This window comes from Lithobates pipiens, unplaced genomic scaffold (assembly GCF_037356315.1).
Source record: "Lithobates pipiens isolate NorthernLeopardFrog02 unplaced genomic scaffold, aLitPip1_a1.2 Scaffold_1, whole genome shotgun sequence".
Taxonomy (NCBI): Eukaryota; Metazoa; Chordata; class Amphibia; order Anura; family Ranidae; genus Lithobates; species Lithobates pipiens.
This window is the reverse complement of record NW_027507685.1, coordinates 181,892,595-181,918,349: the sequence shown is the minus strand read 5'-3', so window position 1 is coordinate 181,918,349 and position 25,755 is coordinate 181,892,595. Positions and strand designations below refer to the sequence as shown.

The following is a 25,755-nucleotide window of genomic DNA, read 5'->3' as shown; positions in this document are numbered from 1 at the left end:
CTTCAGCTTTAAGCCATTGCAGTGCCCTATTGGGCTCATTCACACATCTACTTAGGGCCATATACCATCCAGATCAGTGTAGTTCTGCAATGAGTACAGCCAGGTATTGCAATCAGCTGCGGAAGCATGTACAAATCAATGACACTGTCCACGGCTGTTTGTACGTCATCGTACAAAGAGTGATTTACATTCAGATAGGGGCAGATGAGAGGTCCAGTAAATAGACAGTTTGAAACAAAAAACACTCATATGTCCCAAACTGAAGGTGTTTTCTACATGTGTGATTACATGAGAACAGATGTGGAGCCCGCCAGCCTGTCAATGATTTGTGCAGACTGAGTGGTTGTATGGCCCTGAATGATCATGTGAATGAATCCTTAGTATGCGGGTGACTTTTTTCCTAAGCAGTTTGTTATCCTTTGCCTACACCAGCTTCAATACATGGCTGTTATGTGCAATTTTTTTTTATAGAAAAGAGTCTGGCCTTCCCAAATACCCCATTAGCGGCCCTTCTAAAGCTTAGTACACACTATCAGTTTTTTTCATTCAACCCAGTGGGCTGAATGAAAAAAAATGAAAGAGCTTGAGAGGAGATCCTGTACTAACAATCTGATTTCAGTACAGCGATCTCTCCGCTGAGCTATTGTGTTCCGACAGGGGGGTGGCCCCACGCCCGAACACACAGGGCTTTCAGCCAATAGCTGTTTGGTTGGCAATCGGCAGACCTTTTTTGTCATGCTCCTTCAACAAAAGCTGAACATTCAGTCGGCTTCTGCCAGACTGACTGCCGTACACATGTCAGCCGGTTTCTATTTGGGCCTTAGAAATTAGGTTGTTTGAGAAAATGTTTCCATCCTACCTCTTTGAATTTTCTCATCACTACGGTTGAAAATTAAAGCCAATTTGACCACACTAATGATTTGAAAATAAATGAATACTTTTAAAACAAAAAACTTTAAATCAAAATTCTACTATTGTATGACTAACTTAGGACTGCTGCCCATGCTTTAAAGGCAATGCAGTGCAATATGGCTGAAAAATGCCTTGAACGTATTGGGACATAAATTTGCAAGGACCACACATTTTGAACCCATAGTAGAGGTGAATCCAAAAGATCATCCCTACTTATGAGCTGCTTTAAGCCATTTCTGGGATACTGCGTGTTACAGTTGCATTCGCATTGACTTGGATGGAAGGATACCAATTCAGAAACAGACAACTGCCCATATACTGTACACAGGCCTTTAAACAGCCAAAAATGTACCATTTATTTCATGGTTTAAAAAAAATCCATGATTCTGAGAGACATACTTTTTGCAAGTTATAAAATGAAAAGTCTCGCTGCTGTCAGGGCACATCAGTGAGACATTATCCAGGCGGTCTCTATGGTTGCCAATGTATAAAAGCCAAGAAATGTTTTAACCTTTCCTGGGCTTTAGTAGGAGACTTCTCAATAGGAAAGATAAGTAGGAGAGAAAAGAGAGGGACGGAGTGAAAGGCAGAGAAGTGCTCTGCAAACAGTAACATGTGATAAGGTGCTTTATCTGCATCTGTGTTTGGGATAAGGATCAGAAGCACCTGTACACACACAACTAACATCAGATCCCCCGGATTACGGTCACTTTATTTTCGGGATCTGTGTGAGCCAGCAGGATGCTTCTTTTATTTTCCTCTCCAAGAGATCTTGTTGAATATGTAACCCTATTTGTACAATATTTCCATTTGTACCTTGCTGGTGACTTGGCCCTGAAGAATTCAGAAGATGTTTGTATTTAATGTTCCGTGCCTCCTAATAATGAAGTCTGTACACAGATTAAGGGGTTCTCACACAGACATTGTGGATAATCGCCTCTGCACTTATAACTCTTATGGTAGACAGATAACTCATTGGCAACAAATGCATATCAAACAGAAGTAATATATTTCTACAAAAAAAAAATGAGTTCATTGTTCTGCTGCTTCTGTTTACAGGATAACGCTGCACCGTGCAGAAATATTAAGGTGCATCTAAACCCAAAAGTTAAAATGTGATGGTGTGATTGCTGCATTGTTTTTTGTTTTTTAGGCTCTTTTTCCTTTTTTTTTTACCCGATGATCTGACAAGTAAAGCTGGTCATACACTAGATTTTCGAACAAACATACATATGAAAATTGAGTACTTATTATTATTATTCAGGATTTATATAGCGCCAACAGTTTGTGCAGCGCTTTACAATATGAGGGCAGACAGTACACTCACAATACAAATCAATACAGGAGGGATCAGAGGGCCCTGCTCGTTAGAGCTTACTTAGAATAAATGTTTGAAAGTCCACCAAAATTTTCCATCCCGCTTTTTTAACATTTTTGAATGAAGTTCTAATCGTGTATGACCGGTTTTAGACTGGGGCGCCTCCCCCCCCCCGGTGTGCCCCAGCCTAAATGGGTTGTATGGGTGCGTCTCCAATCAATGTCTCAGGTCCAATTTCTGCCCGAAATTTTGGCTGAATTCGAACCTGAAGTGGACAAAAAGACATACAGGACTCCTGAGGAGGAGATGTGTGAATTGGCTCCATTGAGAGCCGGTCACAATCTCCTGCTATGCGAATTGTATGCAGGGAAACCCACCTCCAATTCACAATAGTGTGAACCCAGCCTAACTCTGAGATTTTTCAACTTCCTTGAACAGACAAAGCTGTTCAGCTGTCCTTCCCTATGCTATCTAAAAAAACGTTAAAATTCCCTTAATTTTTAAAATAGGATAATTTTTCTCCTTCATTGATATGCGCTGATGAGGTTGCACTGATGGGCACTGATAGGTGGCACTAATAGACTGCATTGATAGGCACTGATAAGGCGGCACTAATGGGCACTGATAGGTGGCACTGATAAGCACTGATGAGGCGGCCCTAATAGGTGGCACTGATAAGCAGCACTGATAGGTTGCACTAGTGGGCATTGATAGGTGGCACTAGTGGACAAAGGTAGGTGGCACTGTGGGCACTGGTAGGTGGCACTGACGGGCACTGATGAGGCAGCCGCAGCTCTCTGTGTGAGGGACTGATGTTCTTCTGACAGAAGCTTCTGTACTGATTACTGATCTTTTGTTTATATTACATGTAATTGGCTGACAGTTGATCATATGGTAAGGGGCCAGGATCGGCCCCTTACTGCAATCTGAGTTTCACAGGCAGCTCATGCATGGGAGGACATCCATGGATGCCTTTCTGGCAATTAGGCCCCCGCTGTTGCTGTATTTCGGATATAGCGAGGGCAGCAAGTAGTTAAAAAGCATTAGTTTGGCTTTAATTAGTTAGCCAAGTCCATCTGAATCTGCTAGTCCATCTAACAACTTCTCCCCAAATAGACAATTCTACTGTTCAAGGATGGTTCCAATGCTCCTCCAAAGATTGGAACCACCCTACGACCGAAAGTATGTTATTGGCAAGATCATCAGGTGAAAATAAATAAAACATCCTAAAAGAAAAACTAATGCAGCCATCACATTTAATGATTGGTAAGCTACACATATACAGGCAGTCCCAGAGTAACAAACATCCGACTTACATACGACTCATACTTACAAACGGAGGAAAACAGCAGGAAGTGAGAGGAATTCTATCCCTAGAAAAGGGAATGTCACTCCTGTTAGCCCCTGTACACACGGTCAGAGATTCTGCCAACCAAATCCGTCGGATTTTGTCCGTCAGCTTTAGTCTGACGGATTGTGTCCGAAACTGTTGCATACACACGGTCGGACTAAGTTGTCGAAAAATCCGATCTTTCAGAATGTTATGACGTAATTTTGTTACGATGGGACTACATTCAGGCTAGTAGCCAATAGCTTTGATGTAGGAATTTGATCTGAGCATGCGTGGCACTTGGTCCGATCAAAATTCTCTACACATGATCGGATTACGTCCGACCGGCCCAGTTGGTCGGGAAATATTTCCAACATGTTGGAAAATTGGGTCCGAAGGAGATTCGGACGGAATCAGTCCGATGCGTACCACACACATTCGGATTATCTGACGACACGGTCCGATAAGACGCATTCCGACGGATTCTCCGACCGTGTGTACGCGGCGGCAGAGTTATCATGGGAAGCTTTATCACCAATCAAAATCCAATTGTCACAGGGACAGAAAGGGAGGTCAAATCTTCTGAACAGGGGCACAGACAGTAAAACAAATGATACAGGGGTGTTAACCCTTCCCTGTAGTACCAAAAAAACGTGAAAATTATTTTTTGTCTGGAGTTACACTTAAAGTATAACTCCACTGTTGAGAAACAAAAAACATTCCCCTCTGGATGATCTATATATATATTGCAAGGGTAATAACAATGTACATAGATCAATTATCTGTCAGCTGTGCAGCTGCAGAGCACTAATGAGGAAAGCTGCTGGACCTATTGGGAGTATCTCATCAAAAATGAAATTTTTGTTGCAAGGGATGCCTGAAATCTGACTTGTATCTTAGGCAGACTTCTAGGAAAATTGGTGAGCCAGTTACACAAGCAGGAAATTGTGTTTCTGGGGGGTGGTCAGTACACATTCAACTCCAGGTAGCCATATTGCATTTCATTTTCTGAAAATTAGAGGGGCTGAAGATTGAAAAGGAAAGTTATTTCTTAAGTACATTCAATGACAATATGACTTGTGTCGCATTTGTATACAATATATTATTTTTTCTTTATTTGCTATTTTTTTCCCCTTGAAAGTGTAGTTACCCTTTAACAAATGTACCTGTTCCAACTTACTTACAAATTCAACAAACCTACAGAACCTTAGTTGGACTCCAGGGACTACCTGTAAAATCTTGTTTCGTACTCCATGCAGCAAAGTTAATGTGCAATGTGTTGGAATCCATAGCAACCTATCATATTTTGTATTCTGTTCAGTAACGGTGAGAATATAAATTTTTATAGGTACACATATAGCTCTGTCAATTTATGCACCATTTTACATATATATTGTACAGTCCCTGCCCTCAAGGAGCTTAGAATCGAAGGTCCCTAACTCATACATACACATAATAGAGCCAATAAAACCTCTGTATTTGGAGTGTGGTAGGAAACCAGAATACACAGAGGAAACCCTCGTAGGCACAGAAAGAACGTGGAATCTTCGGGCAGATAGTGCCATTCGAATCGACAACTCAATTGCTGCTAGGCAGAAGTGCTAACCACTTAGTCACCGCGTTAGGTACAATGGGTTGGACAGTTTGGCTTTATTTCATTGTCCCTAATAGCAATGAGCATACATACTCTACTTTTTAAATGCCTGCCAGCATTAAACATGTTCATTCAGCAAGTCAAAGGGCCAAATGAACAAGGGCACAGATTGATCGCTGTAGTATACTCGCTTTCCAGGCTTGAATGAAGGAAAAGCAAATGTAATCTCTGAACTTATCTATCTAATTGTATGCTGATGTTCAATGAGCACCTTGTGACCCTAGTTTGATGTGCACCTTGAACATCCAAATAATGCTTCTTTTGTACCCACTGATGGAGAAAAGTTTTCCAACATCCTCCTTTGACAGAAGTTGATCAACCGAACAACTTCTGTTGAGTGGGGACTGCTACACACTGATCATAATTTTGTCAGTCCCTGCTGAACCAGCCAAATCCAATCTGTCTATGTCCAGCTTAAGTCGTCAAAATATTGAGTGGTCCCCAGAACAGGAATAGAGGGGAAATCTTCCAAAGGATACTCTAGTTCCAGTGACTACCCTGGTTTCCTCCCACTTCCTATTGTGGCTATGGGACATAAACTGAAATTAATTCTACCCAGTGGGAGGGAATGACAATCTTTATTTAAGCCTAGGAAAAAAAAAAGTTATGCTTTCGGTTCCACTTTAATAGTTTGTCCTAAATACACATTTTTGTTTCTATGAAAGTTGGAGGAAGAAAATGCCCTGCAGGGCAAAAGATCTGGGGCTAGAGCCCATAGCAGCCTAGTACCATGGTACTGTGTTACAATGAGTTCTAGTGCACTGCAACACATGACATTGAGGTGTTGTTCAAAATTAATTGGACTACAATGCGCTAACCAGAGGCATTTCTAGGGTGCAAAAAGAACATGGGTACAACTGGGCCCACTGATTACAATTTTGAAGTAGTATACCATTGTGTGTATGCATTTTGGATCCAATCTAAGGCTCTTATATATATATATATATATATATATATATATATATATATATATATATATATATATATATATATATATATATAAAATGTATTTTTTACTTAAAAAAATGATTGGTTTAAACACTATAATGTGAAATTATGATGATACATTAAATAATATAACGAATAAAAATAAGATAAATGATAAAACATTTCAAAACTGTATGGGCTCTTTCGCACCGTTGGTAATGATTACTGCTCTCTGAAAAGCAAACCACGGTGGATATAGTGGCTGGTAGGTGTTCAGGAGGCACAACTGTCACCACTTAGCCTGCTTTTGTTTTTGTTTCTGTTTTTATATTGATGAATGCTAATTTTACATTGTGGGTCTGTGCTACAGCTGCAAGCCACACGCTTGGCTCGTTGTTGCCATTCATTGATCTCAATGAGTGAGTTTGACAGGCAGTGCTGCCTGTCAAACTCTGCAGCCAGAGTTAATATTGCCATATATGAGAAGCAAAGCATCTCAGCTGTAGTTAGGCTGCAATGATAAAATTACCATGGGGTGCCAGGAATGTGGTAAAACCGCAGCCCAGTCATCTGGGAAGAGCCCTACCATGCATTGAATGAATCATCTGAATATCTCAAGGAAGTTTCAGGCCACTCAGAAGAAGACCTGGTGGTCTTGCCTTGGGTGCCAGGGTTTAGCAATGCCCCTGGTGCTAATGCGTGTAACATGCATCATGGCGCAAAATTGTGGTTTGATCCCAGATACTTATATATTTTTTTAGTTAATCCTAGACCTATGTATTACGTTCTCTGACAACACCCCATACATGGATATATAGTATGCGTATAGCATATGTTCCAGCCAGCTACATATGAAGAAATATCTTTGTACATGGCACTTAAATTCGGTCATTCACAGCCTTTTCTTCTCTTCCACTGCAGAAGTTTTCTTATTATTATTAAACAGCGCTGTAATTGCCATTAAAGCTCCCTACTTTTCATGCCTATTCTGAGAATATTACACACGAAGTCTTTAGGGTGTCATTGAGCATTGATACGAAGCCGAGTAGGGGGCAGGAGAGAGCCGTTAGCAACAGCAGCACGCAAGACTTTTGGAAATGAAAAATTGTTTTAATTCAAAAGCTTGGAGCTATAACAAGAGGGGTTCTCGTAAATTTCTCAGCCCAGTGATAGATATCGGTCATAAAGGAGAATCCACAGGAAGTATTTTATTAGGCATAGAGGAGGAACGGATATCACTTGTGCTCTTTATAGCTTTGAATGTGCTTATCAGAAAACACAGAATGTTTAACTCGTTCTTCCTTTAAAGGGGTTAATGAGAGGTCTAACCTTATTTGGTGATATCCCAACAATCATTTCTATTGACACTTATTCTGCAGAGATTTACAGAGAACATTGGGCCACTCAACATTAGTCCTTGCCCCTGAAGAAGCTCTAGTGCTAGTACCATAGTCACTTATGGGCACACACTGGGGCCAATTTGGATGGAATCCCATTTATCTAGCAATATGTTTTAAGATTATGCAAGGGAAATTAATCAAACCCAGGGAAATCATATAAATATGCTAAAATTGTATTTGTTGTATATTGGGAATCAAGCTCCAGTAAGTCAAGAGTGATGCTCTGCCAATAAGAAATCAACACAAAGTTTGATTTACTAAAGGCAAATATACTGTGTACTGCAAGTGCATTTACTCTAGATCTGAGGGGAAGCTCTGCTGATGTCTATCATCCAATCATGTACAAGAAAAAATGCTATTTTTTATTTTCCTTGCATGTGATTGAGTATTCTTTGCAAAGTGAAGATTTACCTAATTAACTAAGCTCTGGAGCAAGTGCACTTGTAGTTCACATTATATTTGCCTTTAGTAAATCAACCCCTAAGATAAGGAGCATTTCACCACAGATGACCACAGCGATTTTCCAATATGATGGAAAAGGGAAAAGTATAAGATAAAGCTTTTGACTGTGTGCATTTTCATTTCACAAGCACACTTTTGTTTTATTCAAAGTACAATGAGCTATCCTTAAATTTTCGAATTATCATTAAGGTTTACAAATTCTGGAAGTTCTAGCAAAGTAATCCTTGATTTGTAACAGACTTAATTTATTTCAGGAATGTATCTAGTGCAAACCATTTGCACAGTGTATTACATATTGTAAGTTCACATCAGTCCCTGTCCTCAAGGAGCTTACAACTTAAAACCCCTAACTCACTTTCATACATACACATACTTGGCCTCCAAAATTCTACTATATCCTGGTTCTCCTCCTACTTAGCAGTCCTTCAGTGTTACCTACAACTCTGTCTCCTCCTCTCCATTGCCCCTTTCTGAGGGGGTCCCTCAAGGCTCTGTTCTTGGACCCCTTCTCTTCTCTATCTACACCTCCTACCTTGGTCACATGATAACTGTCCATGGCTTCCAATACCACTTATATGCCGATGACACCCAAATATATCTGTCACCTCACTCCTTCAGTATCCTCTCGTATTACTAACTTACTAACTGACATATCAGCATGGATGTTGTACTACTTACCTAAACGAAATCTCTCTAAAACTTTTCCATCAAAATCAATAATGTAATCATCAATCTATCCCCTCATGCCAGGGTGCTAGGTGTAATCCTAGACTCTGACCTATCTTTTCAGCCCCAAATCCAATCATTGTCAAAAACTTGTAGACTGCACCTTCTTAACATCTATAAAATATGCCCCCTTTTAACAAACAAAACCAACAAGTTACTTATTCTATCACCTTGACGATTACAACTCCCTTCTCATTGGCCTACCTCTCCATGGGCTATCCCCTCTTCAGTCTATCATGAATGCATCTGCCAGACTTATCCACCTTACCAACTGATCAGTGTCTGCCACCCCTCTGCGCCAGTCCCTACACTGGTTCCCGATTGCCCAGCAAATTAAATTCAAAATACTAACCACAACATACAAAGTCATTCACATTCTGCCCCGAGCTACAGCACAAATCTTGTCTCCAAATATCACCCAAGCCGTCCTCTCTGCTCCTCTCAAGACCTCCTACTCTCAAGCACCCTTCTCTCCTCCTCCCATGCTCATCTCCAGGATTTATCCAGAGCCTCTCCCATCCTCTGGAACTCTCTACCTCAACCTATCCAGCTACTACTACTCTAGCTGCCTTCGGGCGATCCCTGAAAACTCATCTCCTCAGGGAAGCCTATCACGCCTCCAATTAATCTTTTACTACTTCCTTCAGCTCATTCCCTACAATTACAGAACTTACAAGCTCCATACAGCTAGAATCTTGACCAAGACTTAAACCAAGGAATTTTAGTTCTGCAAGGCAGAAGCACTAACCACTAAATCAGATATGGTAAGGAGTGACTAGGTGCCCCAGGAGCTGCACATCAAGTTAAGACCTGCTGTAGGATAGTGAATGGCAGTCCCGACTGCCATTCACTATCATGCAGCAGGTCTTGACTTGATGTGTGGCTCCAAGGACACATAGTCACCCTCTACCATTGCCTGGAGCATAGACAAGCTCCCTTCCCTGCCAGCACTCACAGCGTATACTGAAAGTGATACTGATCAATTCCTAATCAATCAAGCTCAATTACTTCTTTTTGTTAAAATGTGTCAGGATAAGCAAATGTTTTAAAAAATCGCCCATAATTTATGTGCATTGACTCCTCTGAATGTTCTTGATTTGTTAAAGTGATATTAAATCCTCAGTTTTTTAAGCAAATTTACCAGCTGATTTATTCACTGAGTAGGCTACTTATTTATCATTTTATCCTTTCCTGTGTTCTAGATTAAGCTGGTGCCATGACCACTGTCCTAGGTTTCCTGTTTCAGGGTGGCTTCTTTCTCTTGCAGCGTCCTATGGAGACACACTTGCATGCATTGGCTAGAATCCTCCTGGCCCTTCCCCCCTGCCTGCTATAGCGACACCCCAGCAGGCTCACTCCTGAGCCGCTGCTCTGCGTGTCCTCTCTTATTGGCTCACGGGCTGTGATTGTCTCCTGCCACTGTCTTAGCCAATTAGGAAGAAGGGTCCCCAGAGAGCCGAAGCTCTCGTGTACATCATTGGATCAAGAGGGAGCTCAGGTAAGTATTGGGGGGGGGGGCTGGGGGGAATGCTGCACAGAAAATGTTTTTTTACCCTTATGCATAAAATGCATGAAGGTAAAAAACCTTGAGCCTAGAACCACTTTGAGTCACAGAAGGGGGCAGGTCCTGGGCCAGACTACTTTGTTAAAAGAGACACTAAAGGCTTGTGTTTCATAAAAAAAAGGCATACTTACCTGCTTTGTGCAATGGCTTTGCACAGAGCAAATCTGATCCTCCTCTTCCCCTTTGCAGAGTGCCCCCATAGCAAGGCACTTGCTATGGGGGTACTTGTGCAATGCATCTCCATTAGGCACACAGAACACTGCTTGGCCCTGCCCCTGCTGCTGTGTCTCAGCCAATGAGGAGGGAGAGACCTTAGAGCTCGGATAAAACTGCAGTGCAATTTTCAGGACTGACCATTACCCGGCTGTGCTATCTAAAAATAGCTGGTATATATCAAGGGTAGGTAACCTTAAAAAGGTGGAGATCTACCTGAACAACATGGGATAAGATTACCAGGCACAGGGTCGCCCAGTGTCACCTCCTCACATCTGATTTAAACATCTAATTGTTGTACTACCACTCGCATTTGCATGCATTACACAGCAATCATAGGTTTAAATCAGGTGGTGGGGAGGCAACATTTCGCCTCCTCACCACCTGTCAAATACATTCAGATTGCTTTTCAGAGGAGCAGCAGTGCCTGCTGCACCTGTGAATGACCCCTTATTTGCATTCCAGCAGTGGCACCCTTAGAGCTCGTTCACATGTAAAGTTGGGAGGTGGTAAATCCCTGCGGTTGAGTCATGGTTCAGGCTGAAAGCAGCCCTATACTATTATGCCCAGTGTTCTGCTTCACACCGACCTATAGATCTCTTCTTTCCTGTTGCTGGCACCACTCTGAAGACCACTAATGGGGAGTGCAGTTGGTATCACTCCATATGAGACAGGAGCCAGCACTACAGAGGGGGCAGCGGCTTATGTGGCTCTTGCTCCCTACTACAGCTCCAACTTTACAAGTAGTCCCGTTGCATTGCACTCTGTTTGATGCTCTGGGATGTCGGGTCAGCAAGCCCAGACCACAATCTACCAGTCACCTGGCTGATCTACAGGTTGCTGACCCCAGGTATATGTGCATTCAGCGCTAAACTATTTTGAGTGCGGAATATCGATTGCATAAAAATAGCCACCTTGCACCAATAAAGCTCTGTATGAAATATAATTTTAAACATGTATCACTGCATGTAGAACATGAAAAAAAATGCTGTACTGGTAGAATTACCATTTTAATAATGAAAACACACTGAAAATACAGTTGTGTTTCAATAAAACAAATATTGGGCTCTACAGTAGTGACAATATTGCATCTGCTATATATATATATATATATATATATATATACAGTGTGTGTGTGTGTATGTATATATATATATATATATATATATATATATATATATATATATATATATATATATATATATATATATATATATATATATATATATATATATATATATATATATATAATTGAGCCTTTGTCCTATTTCTGTGGATGTTTCCTGTCAGGGAAAATGGTCGTTTGAATATACCAGGATGACATCTATATAAAATGTTTCTTGAAGCACACTTTTATGTGTACAACAGATCACCTATCTTTGTGCTTATAATAAATGCTGTACTAAAACAATTAAACCCGTGTGTGGATAAACAGAAGAAAATTACTGCTGGGGAAGAGGCGGCAGAGAGGCACAGAGCGGAATATTGAAAGAGTAAACATTTGATTGAAATTACTAAGGAAAAGAGAAGGACCAAATTTAACGCTAGAGGTGAGCTGCATAGATAAAGAATTAGTCATTCATCAAACAGATGGTGTAGAGCGGCTTAGTGTCTTTTAAGTGTATACTCATGAATCATCAACTTCAGCTGGGATAATAATATGGAAATAATAGGTGTGGACTTAAAGCTGAGATCTAGGTTTGTAAAACGTATCTTGAAATATATAAATCTAGAACACATCTAAGATTCTTTGCGCACAAATTCAGCGAAAAAATATATTGTGTCAACACGATTGCTTTAATGCAGCTGTAGTTAATTATAAATAAAGCATTACTGGATCTACTGATTACCAACAAGACACACCTGATCACGGATATGGAAATACGGGGCAATTTAGGAAACAGCGATCACAGGTTAATCGGCTTCAGTATAAATCACACAAATAGGAAACATAAGAGAAATACAAAGACACTGAATTTCAAAAGAGCTAACTTCCCTAAACTACGAACCTTGCTAGAGGATATAAATTGTGATAAAATCTTAGGAACAAAGAAAACGGAGGAGAGATGGGTTCGCTTTAATAGCATATTAAATAGGGCATCAGCCAGTGCATCAAATTGGGTAATACATTTAAAAGAGCGAACAAAAGTCCTGATTGGCTTAATGCCAATGTAAAAATGCATATAAAAGCAAAAGAGGCCTTCAAAAAATACAAGGTTGAGGGATTATCATCAGCATTCAAACTTTATAACGTATGCAACAAGAAATGTAAGGGTGCAATTAGGGCGGCTAAGATAAAATACGAAAGACACATCAGGAGAGCAAAAACAGTAAAAAAGGGAGGACCGACCATTTTGGCCCCATAAACAATGAGGAAGGATATCTGGTTACAAAGGATGGGGGGATGGCAAAGGTCTCAGTCTTCAAGAGGGAATCAGGGGCTTCAGTAACCAAAACTGCAGTGTGTTTCCTCGTGACACATCACAGGAAGCACCCTTATGGCCAACAAATGACAGAATTAGAATCAGACTTGGAAATTTAACATGTATAAATCACCAGGACCATATGGCTTGCACCCAAGGGTACATAGGAAACTCAGTCAAGTAATTGCCAGACCATTGTTCCAAATTTTTACTGACAGTCTACTGACTGGAATGGTACCAGCGCATTGGAGAAAAGCCAATGTGGCACCAATATTTAAAAAAGGGCCCACAATCAGGGCAGGACTTAGGGTGGTGGGGGCCCCTGGGCTTGAGTCACTTTGGGGCCCTACCTTCTATACATTACTGTATTTATCAGCGTATAACACGCACCGGTGTATAACACGCACCCCAAGTTTAGGAAGGAATTTTAAGGAAAACATTTTTTAGGAGGGAAGTTTAAGGGAAAAAAACCTACATTTAAATGCCCATCAATGCAGCCTTATCAGTGTCCATCTGCAGCCTTGTCCATCCATCTGCAGCCTTGTCAGTGTCATTTTCAGCCTTGTCAGTGTAGTCTTGTCATTTGCAGCCTTGCCCCAGTGTCATTTGCAGCCTTGTCATTGCAGTCTTGAAGTTTAAAAATGGCGCAGCTGAGATACAGAGTCCTATGTATCTCGGCAATCTCTGGTCCTCTTGGCGGCTCTGGGGTCCTCTCGGCAGCTCTAGGGTTCTCTCGGCAGCTCTCGGGTGCTCTTGCAGTCCCGTGCGAACCCGAGAGTAGCCAAGAGTACTCGGCTCACAGTCACGCCCAGTCCCTGTGTTATGTCCATCATAGGGCGGGACTGTGAGCGGAGCCGAACAGAGTACATTTGACTATGTATCTCGGTGGGGCCCCCTATTGGGGGGGGGCCCATGGGCTTGAGCCCAGTCAAGCCCAATGGTAAGTCCTGCCCTGCCCAAAATACATCCCTGGGAATCACAGACCAGTTAGCCTAACATCAATAGTATGCAAGCTCTTGGAGGGGATGATAAGGGACTATATATAAGATTTTGGTAATGAAAACTGTATCATAAGTAGTAACCAGCATGGATTCATGAAGAATCGTTCTTGCCAAACCAAGCTATTAACCTTCTATGAGGAGCTGAGTTGCCATCTAGATTAAGGAAGGCCCGTAGATGTGGCGTATCTGGATTTTGGAAAAAGCATTTGACACGTTTACTGAACAAAATAAGGTCCCTTGGCTACAAGGGCAATTTCAGAGAGTGGTGATAAATGGGGAATACTCGGATTGGTCAGGGGTGGGTAGTGGGGTCCCCCAGGGTTCTGTGCAGGGAGCAATCCTATTTAATTTGTTAATAAACAACCCCGAGGATGAGGTAAACAGTTTAATGTATTTGCGGATGATACTAAGCTAAGCAGGGCAATAACTTCTCCGCAGGATGTGGAAATCTTGCAAGAAGATCTGAACAAATGAATGGGGTGGGCAACTACATGGCAAATGAGGTTTAAACTAGAAAAATTATAAAATAATGCATTTGGGTGCCAAAAATATGAATGCAATCTATACACTAGGGGGGAGAACCTCTGGGAGAATCTAGAATGGAAAAGAACCTAGGGGTCCTAGTAGATGATAGGCTCTGCAATGGCATACAATGCCAAGCTGCTGCTAACAAAGCAAACAGAATATTGGCATGCATTAAAAAAGGAATTAACTCCAGGGATAAAACGATAATTCTCCCGCTCTACAAGACTGGTCTGGCCGCACCTGGCGTATGCTGTCTAGTTCTGGGCATCAGTCCTCAGGAAGGATGTACTGGAAATGGAGTGAGTACAAAGAGGGCAACAAAGCCAATAAAGGGTCTGGAGGACATTAGTTGTAAAGAAAGGTTGCAAGCACTGAACTGAGTGATCAAAGCTTGCTGATCGCTCAGTTCTCCCCCTCCGCTATGAGCAGAGAGCTGGGACTGTCAGTCTCAGGCTCTCGACTCTGCCTTTCTAGCATTTACTGGAGCACTGGGCTGTGAAGGGGGCAGGAGGGGCTCTCTCAAGCTCTTGGCAGATTGCTTAGAGGCTGAAACAAGTGCCAGTCCAGGCTTCTAGGTGGATCCCAACCATATGGTCAGGATCTTTTCATAATTAACTGCACACCTGTGATCCATATGAGATGTATAGCCAAAAAAGCTTTGGCTATACTTCTTTTTTAAAAGCAATTTACCCATAGGGTTTATCATATAAATAATTACATTTTTTTTGCAGAGGATTCCTAAATACCGACTGACACAATTCTTCACACAACCAGGAAATAACATTTTTGGAGGCGTTCTGTACAACAACGGTGTACAAATCACCTCTAGATTACCATATTGCATTGAATTTTCCACAAAAAAAAAATTACAGTGGCTGAAGATTGAAAGGGAAAGGAAATTTAATAACAACAAATTACAATATGGCTTGTGTAGCAATTGTACATCCTTATTTTTTCCACAAAAGTGGAGTTACACTTTAGAGCCTAACTCCAGGTTTAATTTAACTTTTAATAGTTTCATTTAATAATTAGCATTCAAAAGCCCTTAACATTTTATTCAGGCTTGCTATGTGAATGGAATCCCAAATGTATTATGTATTTTGTGCCTAGAACATGCGCATTACAATATGTACAATTTTGAGAAATTTCCATCTTGCTCCTTTTCTCGTCACCCCTGTCCAAAATGATCATCGATTTGACTCTAAAAACCATTAGAAAATGAACCAGACTTTATGGAAACTTTCAAAGAAAACAGGGTGTATTGACAGCTTAAGAATAAAAAGCAGAACTAAGATACAAGGGATACAAAAATACACCTATGCCTAGATTCACTTGGATTTAGAAAAACAAGGTGCTTGGCAGACAGTTCTAACTCTTGCCAAGCACCCCCTAAAGGAAAGGTCCCAATGAATATCCCGAGCCAAATGATTTAGTAAACAGTTTGCCACGGGTGCATTTTGTGTTTATTTTCCATTTCAGAATGGATTGATTATCGCCTAAAGTCTGCCATGCCAATATTAGATGGTTTAAGCATTCAGGGTCAATCTAAACCCCAACATAGGACAAATGGAGACCAGGGCAAAGACTTTTCCAACTACAGCTTGCAAATACATGCACACATATATATTTAATGTACTGAAGTATCTTTTCACAGTTCTTTAAAAAACTTTAAACAGAGAGTGTACCGGGCTTCCAAGAACACTGGGAGGTATAATATGGGCTCCTTGACAACATCACAATCTGATACACTGATGCCATAAAACAGTGTTTGGGAACATATTCAGAATGTATAATGGAGACTACAGCATGCATGCCATTTTACAAAAACAATTTATTATCTAAGGATGAACTGACGTGGTGGGGTTGATTTACTAAAGGCAAATTCACTGTTTACTTTTGCAAGGGAATTTTGCCTTAGCTTAGTAAATTCGGTAGAAAATCACTTTGAAAAGAATCCTCAAACATGTGCAAGGAAATATTTTTTTGATTGAAGTCAGCAGAGCTTCACCTCGTTTACTACACTGAGGGAAAATTCCCATGCGCACAGCTCATTTGCCTTTAAGAAATAAACCCCCAGTAGCTCATACTAACTAACTAATGATATCAAACACACCAGTCCCTTTAGTAACTTCCCTAGGTGTGAGATTACTTGTCTAGGACTCTTTTAGTGCAAAAGATCCATAAAATGGACCTTGCACCTAGAATGCAAGGACTACTTTTAAATGTGTCCCTCTTGAAGACTAAAGGGATAAAAAATATCACCTGCAGGGAAAAAAATGTTAGATAATATACTTGGCTTTTCTCTCTGGGTTTTTTCCCAGAGTGTTTAGGCAAAGGTTGCCATCAAACCTGCTTCAGCAAGGGAATGTAGAGTAGCCCAAGTCCCACTGACTTGAAGTGCTCGCTGTTTCCCAGGGTCTTGTCACCAGGAGGATGACATCTCTGCCCTGCAATACAGAAGCCAAAATAATGGTGAGTATTATATCTAACTTTTTGTCCACCTACAAGCAATTTTTTTACATTTGTAGACTGTGTTTTTTAGCACAGGGCAGGGAGGACATATTTTAAAACATGGACCTTACATGGAATGCAAGGTCCGTTTTAATGTTAAACTTCATGTGTCAACTGTATGTGCTGAGGAAGTTACTAAGTTAGAAGATTTCATTCACAACGGCACAATGCTACAACCAAATGTGCATCCAGCCTTGGTTATATATAGATATTTGTAGCACATCAGAGTTTCGAAAAAACGGATGTGAATTTTTGGCAACAAGGCAACCACATATGAGCCTCAGATATTGTTTGTTTTGCTATTTAGACAAGTCACATTCTTTTAGGCATTAGTAATATTAGGACAAAAACTCCCAATACAAAATACACTGCTTGACAACAGAAGACATTTGCTGAAGTATAAATGTATAAACTGACCCAGTAAACCAGTGTTACATTTAAAAAGTCCACTTAAAGAGCTTAACCCTACATTAATAAAAAACCAACACAAAGAAATAGACCGGAAAGCAAATTATGTTAGGTTCAATTGACTAGAATAGATCAGTACTAAAAACATATAGGTTAATACACCTTAAAGTTACACTCTCTGAGAGCTCATTTACATTTGGGATTGGGAGCAGTAAAAACAGATGGTTGAACCTCATTTTAACCCTCCCTTAAAGTGAATGTAACGTCTTGTGCAGTGAATTTGCACAGAGCAGCCCAGATCCTCCTCTTTTTGGGTCCCTCTTCTGTGATCCTGGCTCCTCCATCCTGTTGACTGCCCCCACAGCAAGCAGCCTGCGTGAGTCACAGCTTCCTATGTCAATTCAGACATGGCGTCCTGACTTCGCCCTGCCCCGGCTATCCCCTGATTGGGTAGTTGACTTTGAATGATGGCAGCGGCAGCAAATGGCGCCGCTGCTGTGTCTCAGCCAATCAGGAGGGAGAATCTCGGAGGGCTAAGACATCCGTGGACATCGCTGGTCAGAGAGGGACCTCAGATAAGTGTTAGGGAGGCTTATGCACACAGAAGTCTTTTAATCGTAATGCATAGAATGCATTAAGATAAACAACTTCTGCCTTTAAAACCCCTTTATGTTGCAAAGCCAGATGACATTGTACACATTCGGTGGTTGTGGTAAAAAAATAAATATAAAAAAATAAATAAAAGCAAAGGTGTCTGGTAGTGTAAATTTAGGGAGCCCTGGATAGCAGTATAAACTTGTGTGGTATTTCAACCATTCCTCTCTATCTACCAAAACTAAAAGGATATAAAAATTATTTGGTTGGAGTTTCAATTCAACTTCCCAACCTTTGACTCGAAAACTTAAGCTGAACATATGGGGATAATTCTTTTTTTTTCGATCACTATGTTAAAAAAAACTGATTTCCCCGTCCATACAAGCCTGGAGAACAGAGGAATCCTCTGATGTAAGAATACACTGATCAAACAATTTTTTTTTTTTGTGAGAAGTCTATTATTAGATCGGCTTCTCACAAACGAGAGAGGTCATAGATGGATCAAAATTCAGAACTGTTGAACTGGCTGAATTTCAGTCCATCTATGGCCAACTTTAGAGTTCATTAACCTTTAACCACCCTTAGCCTAGGTACCCTAAGAACTTGCAACATTACCCAAAAATTGGCACCATTTTTTGCATTATGCCTGAGGAAGGCATATAAAGTCCCTTTTAGTTAGTATCTTTATTCTTATTGGCTTATTTATCTTATTTACTAAATATAAATAATACATTTTCTGCATGACCATACGCTCTTGAATATTATCTATGTTGCCAAGTCCTATGGAATGTACCTATTAGGTTTGTTTGTGTATATATATATATATATATATATATATATATATATATATATATATATAGGAATGAATATAGTATATATTAAAAATACAACAATGAATGTAGTAGGCACGCTAAGCGCTTCCACAGAAAAATATGACTACTTCTTCCACCAATGTTTTGGTGAGTCATAGCACCACCTCTCTTAAGAGACTCCTGTTCTCCTGTGGAGGTCCTGAGAGTGCCTACTATATATTTCAATATGTGTCAAACATATAATATATGCATTTCTATATACAGTATAATATTTTTCATCATTTTATTAATTAAATAGATAATTTCACATACACCCTTCTTACTTCCCCTTTGGCCAGTATGCCATCTTATACAGCACAGTGGTCTAGAGACCTTAAGGTTGATCTGGAGGTGAAGGATTGGGATAATATTTCCTCTCAAAACATTTTAGTGCTTGAAATTAATTATAAAATTCTCATGCGATAGTATTTGGTCCTGTTAAGGATCTCCAAGTTTTTACCTGGTTATCCCCCTGTGTGTTTTTGTGTTTGTGATCAAGAGAGCATGCATGCATATATCTGTTGGACTTGTTCTGTTGTGCATCAATTCTGGACTGGGAATGGCCTCCACTCTGATCAGCACCACATTGGCCCCCGATCCATCCTCGCGTTTCTGAACCATAATACCCTGGACTGTACCAGAGCCCATTTTCGCCTTATACTACAAGTCATGACAGCGGCCAAACAAACCATAGCACGTGCTTGAAAGTTCCCTACACTTCGTACCATAGAAACCAAGAATAAGGTCACCCAGGCTATAATACATAGTAAAATTGAAGCAACTATTCAGGATAAAATTCCTAAAAAACTTAGAATCTGGTAACATTAAGTGGATCAACTTCTCCCACCTGGTTTCGATGAGTCTCTCCTGAAACCCTGAACTCTTACCTCTCACAGTTGTTATGGTTTGAGTCTTGGACCCGCTTGGAGCAGTTGATTTCCCCCTTTTATCTTTTTTCTACCCTTTTTTTTCTTTTTTGTTCTACTTTTCCTTACAGCTCTTTACCTGAAACCACTGGGAAGTGATTTTATGAGGTTTTGTTTTTGTGTACCTCTTGTCCACCAGTGTTGGATATTTTTGTAAGTGTTTTAATGTTGGTTCTGCTGCCGTTCGTTTCTTTATGTTTTGAAAGTCTCCTTCTTTATTATGTATGTTGCATACCCTTTGGGGCTCTGAACTGACAACTTCTGGAGCTCTTCATTTTTATGTATACTTTTTTGTTTCCTTTTATATTGGAGTATACTCTGTGTTCATTTTTACAACAATAAAAAGGATTGAACAGAAAAAAACTATTTTACAAAAACAAGGTTTACAAAAACAAAACACACTCAAAATGGTTCATTTTTGATCTGGCCATATACATTGCAATGTGATTGAAGAATCACACATATTACAAACTGATTGCATGATCATTTTTAGATTTACCAACTAATGAGCATGAAGGTCAACCATTTAAATAGGTTGTTCAGGTAGGCTCATTGAACTAAATAGTTGTTGGCCAATTACAATTAGAGATTGTAGAATCAGATTATTGCATGCGTGGCCAATTTAAGATTACTATTTACTAGTTACTTATGTTTACAAATGTAAAAGCGAATCCTTTCATAAATATTTTGCCTTGGTTTGTCATGTCACTACAATGACATGAAACTAGCGTGTAGGAAAAACACAAAAACACACACATGCTCAAAGCATTGGTATTTTGACTCATGCCACCGTACTTATCCTTGCATTAATTCAATAGAAAAAAAGGAATGATCAAACGATGCCAGCCTGGTCAGTTGACTTCTGTGGTGAACCTGTTATCCTTACTGGAAGGACAGGTTTTCCCTTAATCAGGCTGCAACTGAGACATGCTTAGTATAGCATTATTTAAATGTCATTGCAGCCTGATGAGTCAGGACCTCTGAAGCAACAGGTAGTTACCGGAAAATGATGCTTATAGCAGTTTGTGTACTGCCAAGGATGCTTTTAAAAAAACTATGTTGAATATATATAAATGTTAAACTTTTTTGTAACAGTTGTGTATGTTCCTTTTAGGTTATTTGCAGCAAAATGTAGTGGGTGCATGGAGAAGATTGCTCCAACAGAATTTGTAATGCGGGCCCTGGAATGTGTATATCATCTAAGCTGCTTCTGCTGTTGTGTATGTGAGCGACAACTACGAAAAGGAGATGAATTTGTGTTGAAGGAAGGACAACTTTTATGTAAGAGCGACTATGAAAAGGAAAAAGACCTTCTAAGCTCTGGAAGTCCAGATGACTCAGATTCTGGTGAGTTCTGAGTTAATTGTACTACTTGAAGAATAACTAAAATAATAAGTAGTAGCTGTATACAAAATTGTTCATAGCTGCTGTTTTTGTCAGTATAGATGAATGCAGTGATTTTGTCGAAAGTTCACTAAAATCAACCTTTCATCATACGTCACTGCTTAGGAAAAAAGGTACTTGAAAGAGACAATCTACAAAATACTTTTAAGAAAACCTTCCTATGTTCGTTTCCAATTTGAAAGCAACAAATGAGCAATTGTTACAATGCACAGGCAACAAACAGGCAAGTGTTACAATATCTAACCTTTTGTCCCCAGGGGCCATTTTTTGGCAAAATAAAATGTCCAGGATAATTTTAAAGAGCATCCCTAACCTAGGGAGTTATTTAAAGCACCCTTAAAAACCACCATAACATCTTTAAGCTTTCCTCACTGACTTAAAAAAAAAACAACATCCCCTTTTTCCCTCATGATCACATTTCATAAAATTTGTGTAGCATAACTTAAATGGCAGCAGAACTATAGTCTGTTTTTATTCTAGAGTAAGGGAGGGTTATAACCCCTGTCAGTATATTTTTTTGCCCTCTGTGTCCCATTGGGGAGAACTCCCTTCACTTCCTGTCCCATAGCCAAAACAGGAAGTGAGAGGAAATCCCTGAAAATTCATGGGTTCCCAGGTCACCAGAATTTGGGTCTCCATTGGAAGATTTCACCTATATTACTTTTCTAGGGACAATCCAAAATTTGGGATTTTCTTTTACTTTCACTTTCAATGACAATGCTAAACAGAACTGATATAGAGGATGAATCTCCCTAACTGGGCATAGATCGCAATGAAAACGGACAGGCGTTCTAATCCATCCCCAGTCTGTCCAAAACCAAAAAAAGGTTTTGTCTTTAATAATACTTGAATGTTGCATACTACAGCCAAGTAACTGTTATTATTAGCAGCCCAACATCATTGTCGAGGGGCTCACATGTAGCCAGCTATTGGAGAAGTAGGCTGCTTGTGTAAATGCCAAGATCTTATCTCACTTTTCTAGTAAAGGGTTTCTCAACTAGCATTCTATAAAAGGTCCATGACTTGACACTGTTGCGTTGGAGAAATATTCACCAAGTGGAGCCTTAGTATTCTGCGGCTGGCTACTCTTACAGTGGATTGATATTCATTGCATTTAGGGTGATATTCACTGCATTTAGCAATTTTTGACCCTAACCCAGCCTGTCAAGAGAATGGCCATATTCATTCATACTAGACTGGATAAGTATCCAGCATGCAGGCTGTGTGGTCAGGAAAGTGCACACCTTCATTCCTATACCATACCAGGCCACATGCCTTCAATATTCACTTTTTTCCTACTTTGAGGGGAAAAGGTCCTCATCCCCCAATTCGGTCCAGGAGGATGTTGGTGTTGGGGGAGGGGGTTGAAGGAGGTGGGTGAAGGAATTACCAGAATATAGACCATATTTGCTCAATGAAAACACTTAGGATAAGCCAGCCACATATGGTCTGGTAAATCCAGATAGCACTACAGCTACAAAATGACAGGCTTCTGTTTTTAACCACTTGCCGACCGCCGCACGCCGATGTACGTCGGCAGAATGGCACGGGCAGGCATAAGCACATACATGTACGTGATTTGCCTCCCGCGGGTCGGGGGCCCGATCGGGCCCCCGCCCGGTGCCTGCGGCGGTCGGTTTTCGTTCGGGAGCGATCCCGGACGAGGGGACGGCCATTCATTCATGGCCACCCCCTCGCGATCGCTCCCGACGAATGGAAATCCCCGGTGACATCACTTCCTCTCCTGTAATGTAAACACAGGAGAGGAAGTGATGTATTCTCTCCTCCGGTATTTTTCATTCCGACACGGAGGAGAGCGGATCAGTGAGTTGCACCAACACATCCCACACACAGTAGAACATGCCAGGCACACTCACACCCCCCCTTTACCCCCCGATCACCCCCCCAATTACCCCTGCCCCTCAGTCACAGTGACACCAATGTCATTTTTTTTTTTTTTTTTTTTTTTTTGCATTGGTGTCATTTGTGACTGTAATAACTGTTAGGGCAGTTAGGGTTAGCCCCCTTTAGTTCTAATGTACCCCCCTAACCCCCCAATAAAGGTTTAACCCCGTGATCACCCCCCGTCGCCAGTGTCACTAAGGCTGGGTTCACATTGCAGCGGTTTATGAGAACGAATGTGATTCGCACCGCACTGCAGTGCAAATCACATCCGATCTCTGTGCGATTCGAGTTCAGCCATTCGCCGCACCCGCCGCACCCGCCACACCCGCCGCACCCGCCGCAAATTCGCACGGGACCCTTTTTTTGGCCCGCAGCAGAATCGGATCGCATGGGTGTTCACACCATGCGATCCGAGTTTGCAGATCGCACTGCGATATGCGAACTGATCTGGGGGTGTCAGTAACATTTCACTGACACTCCCAGCAGTTCGCATAGGGCAGTGTGAACTGCCGCCGGGAGGCATGCGATGCGGGAACCCGCCGCGGATTCGCGGCGTTTCCGCATCGCTCCAGTGTGAACCCAGCCTAATAAGCGATCATTTTTCTGATCGCCGTATTAGTGTCACAGGTGACGCTAGTTAGGCAGGTAGGTATTTAGGTTCGCCGCAGCTTTTTATAGCGCTAGGGACCCCCATATACTACCGCATAAAGCCCCCTGATTGCCCCCTAGTTAACCCTTTCACCAGTGATCACCATATAACTGTTACAGGTGACGCTGGTTGGTTAGTTATTTTTTTATAGTTTCAGGGCACCCGCCATTTATTACCTAATAAAGGTTTAACCCCCTGATCACCCGGCAGGTGTCATTTGTGACTAATAACTGTTAGGGCAGTTAGGGTTAGCCCCCTTTAGTTCTAAGGTACCCCCCTAACCCCCCCAATAAAGGTTTAACCCCGTGATCACCCCCCGTCGCCAGTGTCACTAAGGCTGGGTTCACATTGCAGCGGTTTATGAGAACGGATGTGATTCGCACCGCACTGCAGTGCAAATCACATCCGATCTCTGTGCGATTCGAGTTCAGCTATACAGATAGTATGGCTGAATTCGTGTCGCACCCGCCGCACCCGCCGCAAACTCGCACGGGACCCTTTTTTTGGTCCGCAGCAGAATCGGATCGCATGGGTGTTCACACCATGCGATCCAAGTTTGCAGATCGCACTGCGATATGCGAACTGATCTGGGGGTGTCATTAACATTTCACTGACACTCCCAGCAGTTCGCATAGGGCAGTGTGAACTGCCGCCGGGAGGCATGCGATGCGGGAACCCGCCGCGCATTCGTGGCGTTCCCGCATCGCTCCAGTGTGAACCCAGCCTAATAAGCGATCGTTTTTCTGATCGCTGTATTAGTGTCACAGGTGACGCTAGTTAGGCAGGTAGGTATTTAGGTTCGCCGCAGCTTTTTATAGCGCCAGGGACCCCCATATACTACCGCATAAAGCCCCCTGATTGCCCCCTAGTTAACCCTTTCACCAGTGATCACCATATAACTGTTACAGGTGACGCTGGTTGGTTAGTTATTTTTTTATAGTTTCAGGGCACCCGCCATTTATTACCTAGTCTCACTAGTGTACCCCTAAATTTAGGGGTGTCTACTTTCTAAAATGGGGTCATTTGGGGGGGGGGGTTTGTGCCATCTTGGCATTTTATGGCCTTCAAAACTGTAACGCCCTTAGAAAGCCTGAAGGCGGTGCTTGGTTTTTGGGGCCCCGTACGCGGCTAGGCTCCCAAAAAGTCCCACATATGTGGTATCCCCGTACTCAGGAGAAGCAGCAGAATTTATTTTGGGGTGTCATTTCACATATGCCCATGGCATGCGTGAGCAATATATCATTTAGTGACAACTTTGTGAAAAAAAAAAAAAGTTTGTAATTTTCCCGCAACTTGTGGCAAAATATAAAATATTCCATGGACTCAACATGCCTCTCAGCAAATAGCTTGGGGTGTCTACTTTCTAAAATGGGGTCATTTGTGGGGGTTTTGTGCCATCTTGGCATTTTATGGCCTTCAAAACTGTAATAGGTAGTGAGAAGTGAACTCAAAAAATTACGCCCTTAGAAAGCCTGAAGGCGGTGCTTGGTTTTCGGGGCCCCGTACGCGGCTAGGCTCCCAAAAAGTCCCACATATGTGGTATCCCCGTACTCAGGAGAAGCAGCAGAATTTATTTTGGGGTGTCATTTCACATATGCCCATGGCATGCATGAGCAATATATCATTTAGTGACAACTTTGTGAAAAAAAAAAAAAAAAAAAAAAAGTTTGTAATTTTCCCGCAACTTGTGGCAAAATATAAAATATTCCATGGACTCAACATGCCTCTCAGCAAATAGCTTGGGGTGTCTACTTTCTAAAATGGGGTCATTTGTGGGGGTTTTGTGCCATCTTGGCATTTTATGGCCTTCAAAACTGTAATAGGTAGTGAGGCGTGAAATCAAAAATTTACGCCCTTAGAAAGCCTGAAGGCGGTGCTTGGTTTTCGGGGCCCTGTACGCGGCTAGGCTCCCAAAAAGTCCCACATATGTGGTATCCCCGTACTCAGGAGAAGCAGCAGAATTTATTTTGGGGTGTCATTTCACATACGCCCATAGCATGTGTGAGCAATATATCATTTAGTGACAACTTTGTGTAAAAAAAAAAAAAAAAT

The 25,755-nt window shown here is 41.4% G+C and overlaps 1 protein-coding gene across 1 annotated transcript in view; it reads left to right on the top strand.

Moving 5' to 3' along the window:
* LMX1B (LIM homeobox transcription factor 1 beta) overlaps positions 1 to 25,755 on the top strand; it is a 252,630-nt gene that overhangs the window by 206,703 nt on the left and 20,172 nt on the right. Inside the window, exon 3 of the mRNA XM_077478986.1 lies at positions 20,860 to 21,092. Within this exon, the coding sequence (XP_077335112.1) occupies positions 20,860 to 21,092 (233 nt within the window). The remainder of the gene's footprint in view (positions 1 to 20,859; positions 21,093 to 25,755) is intronic.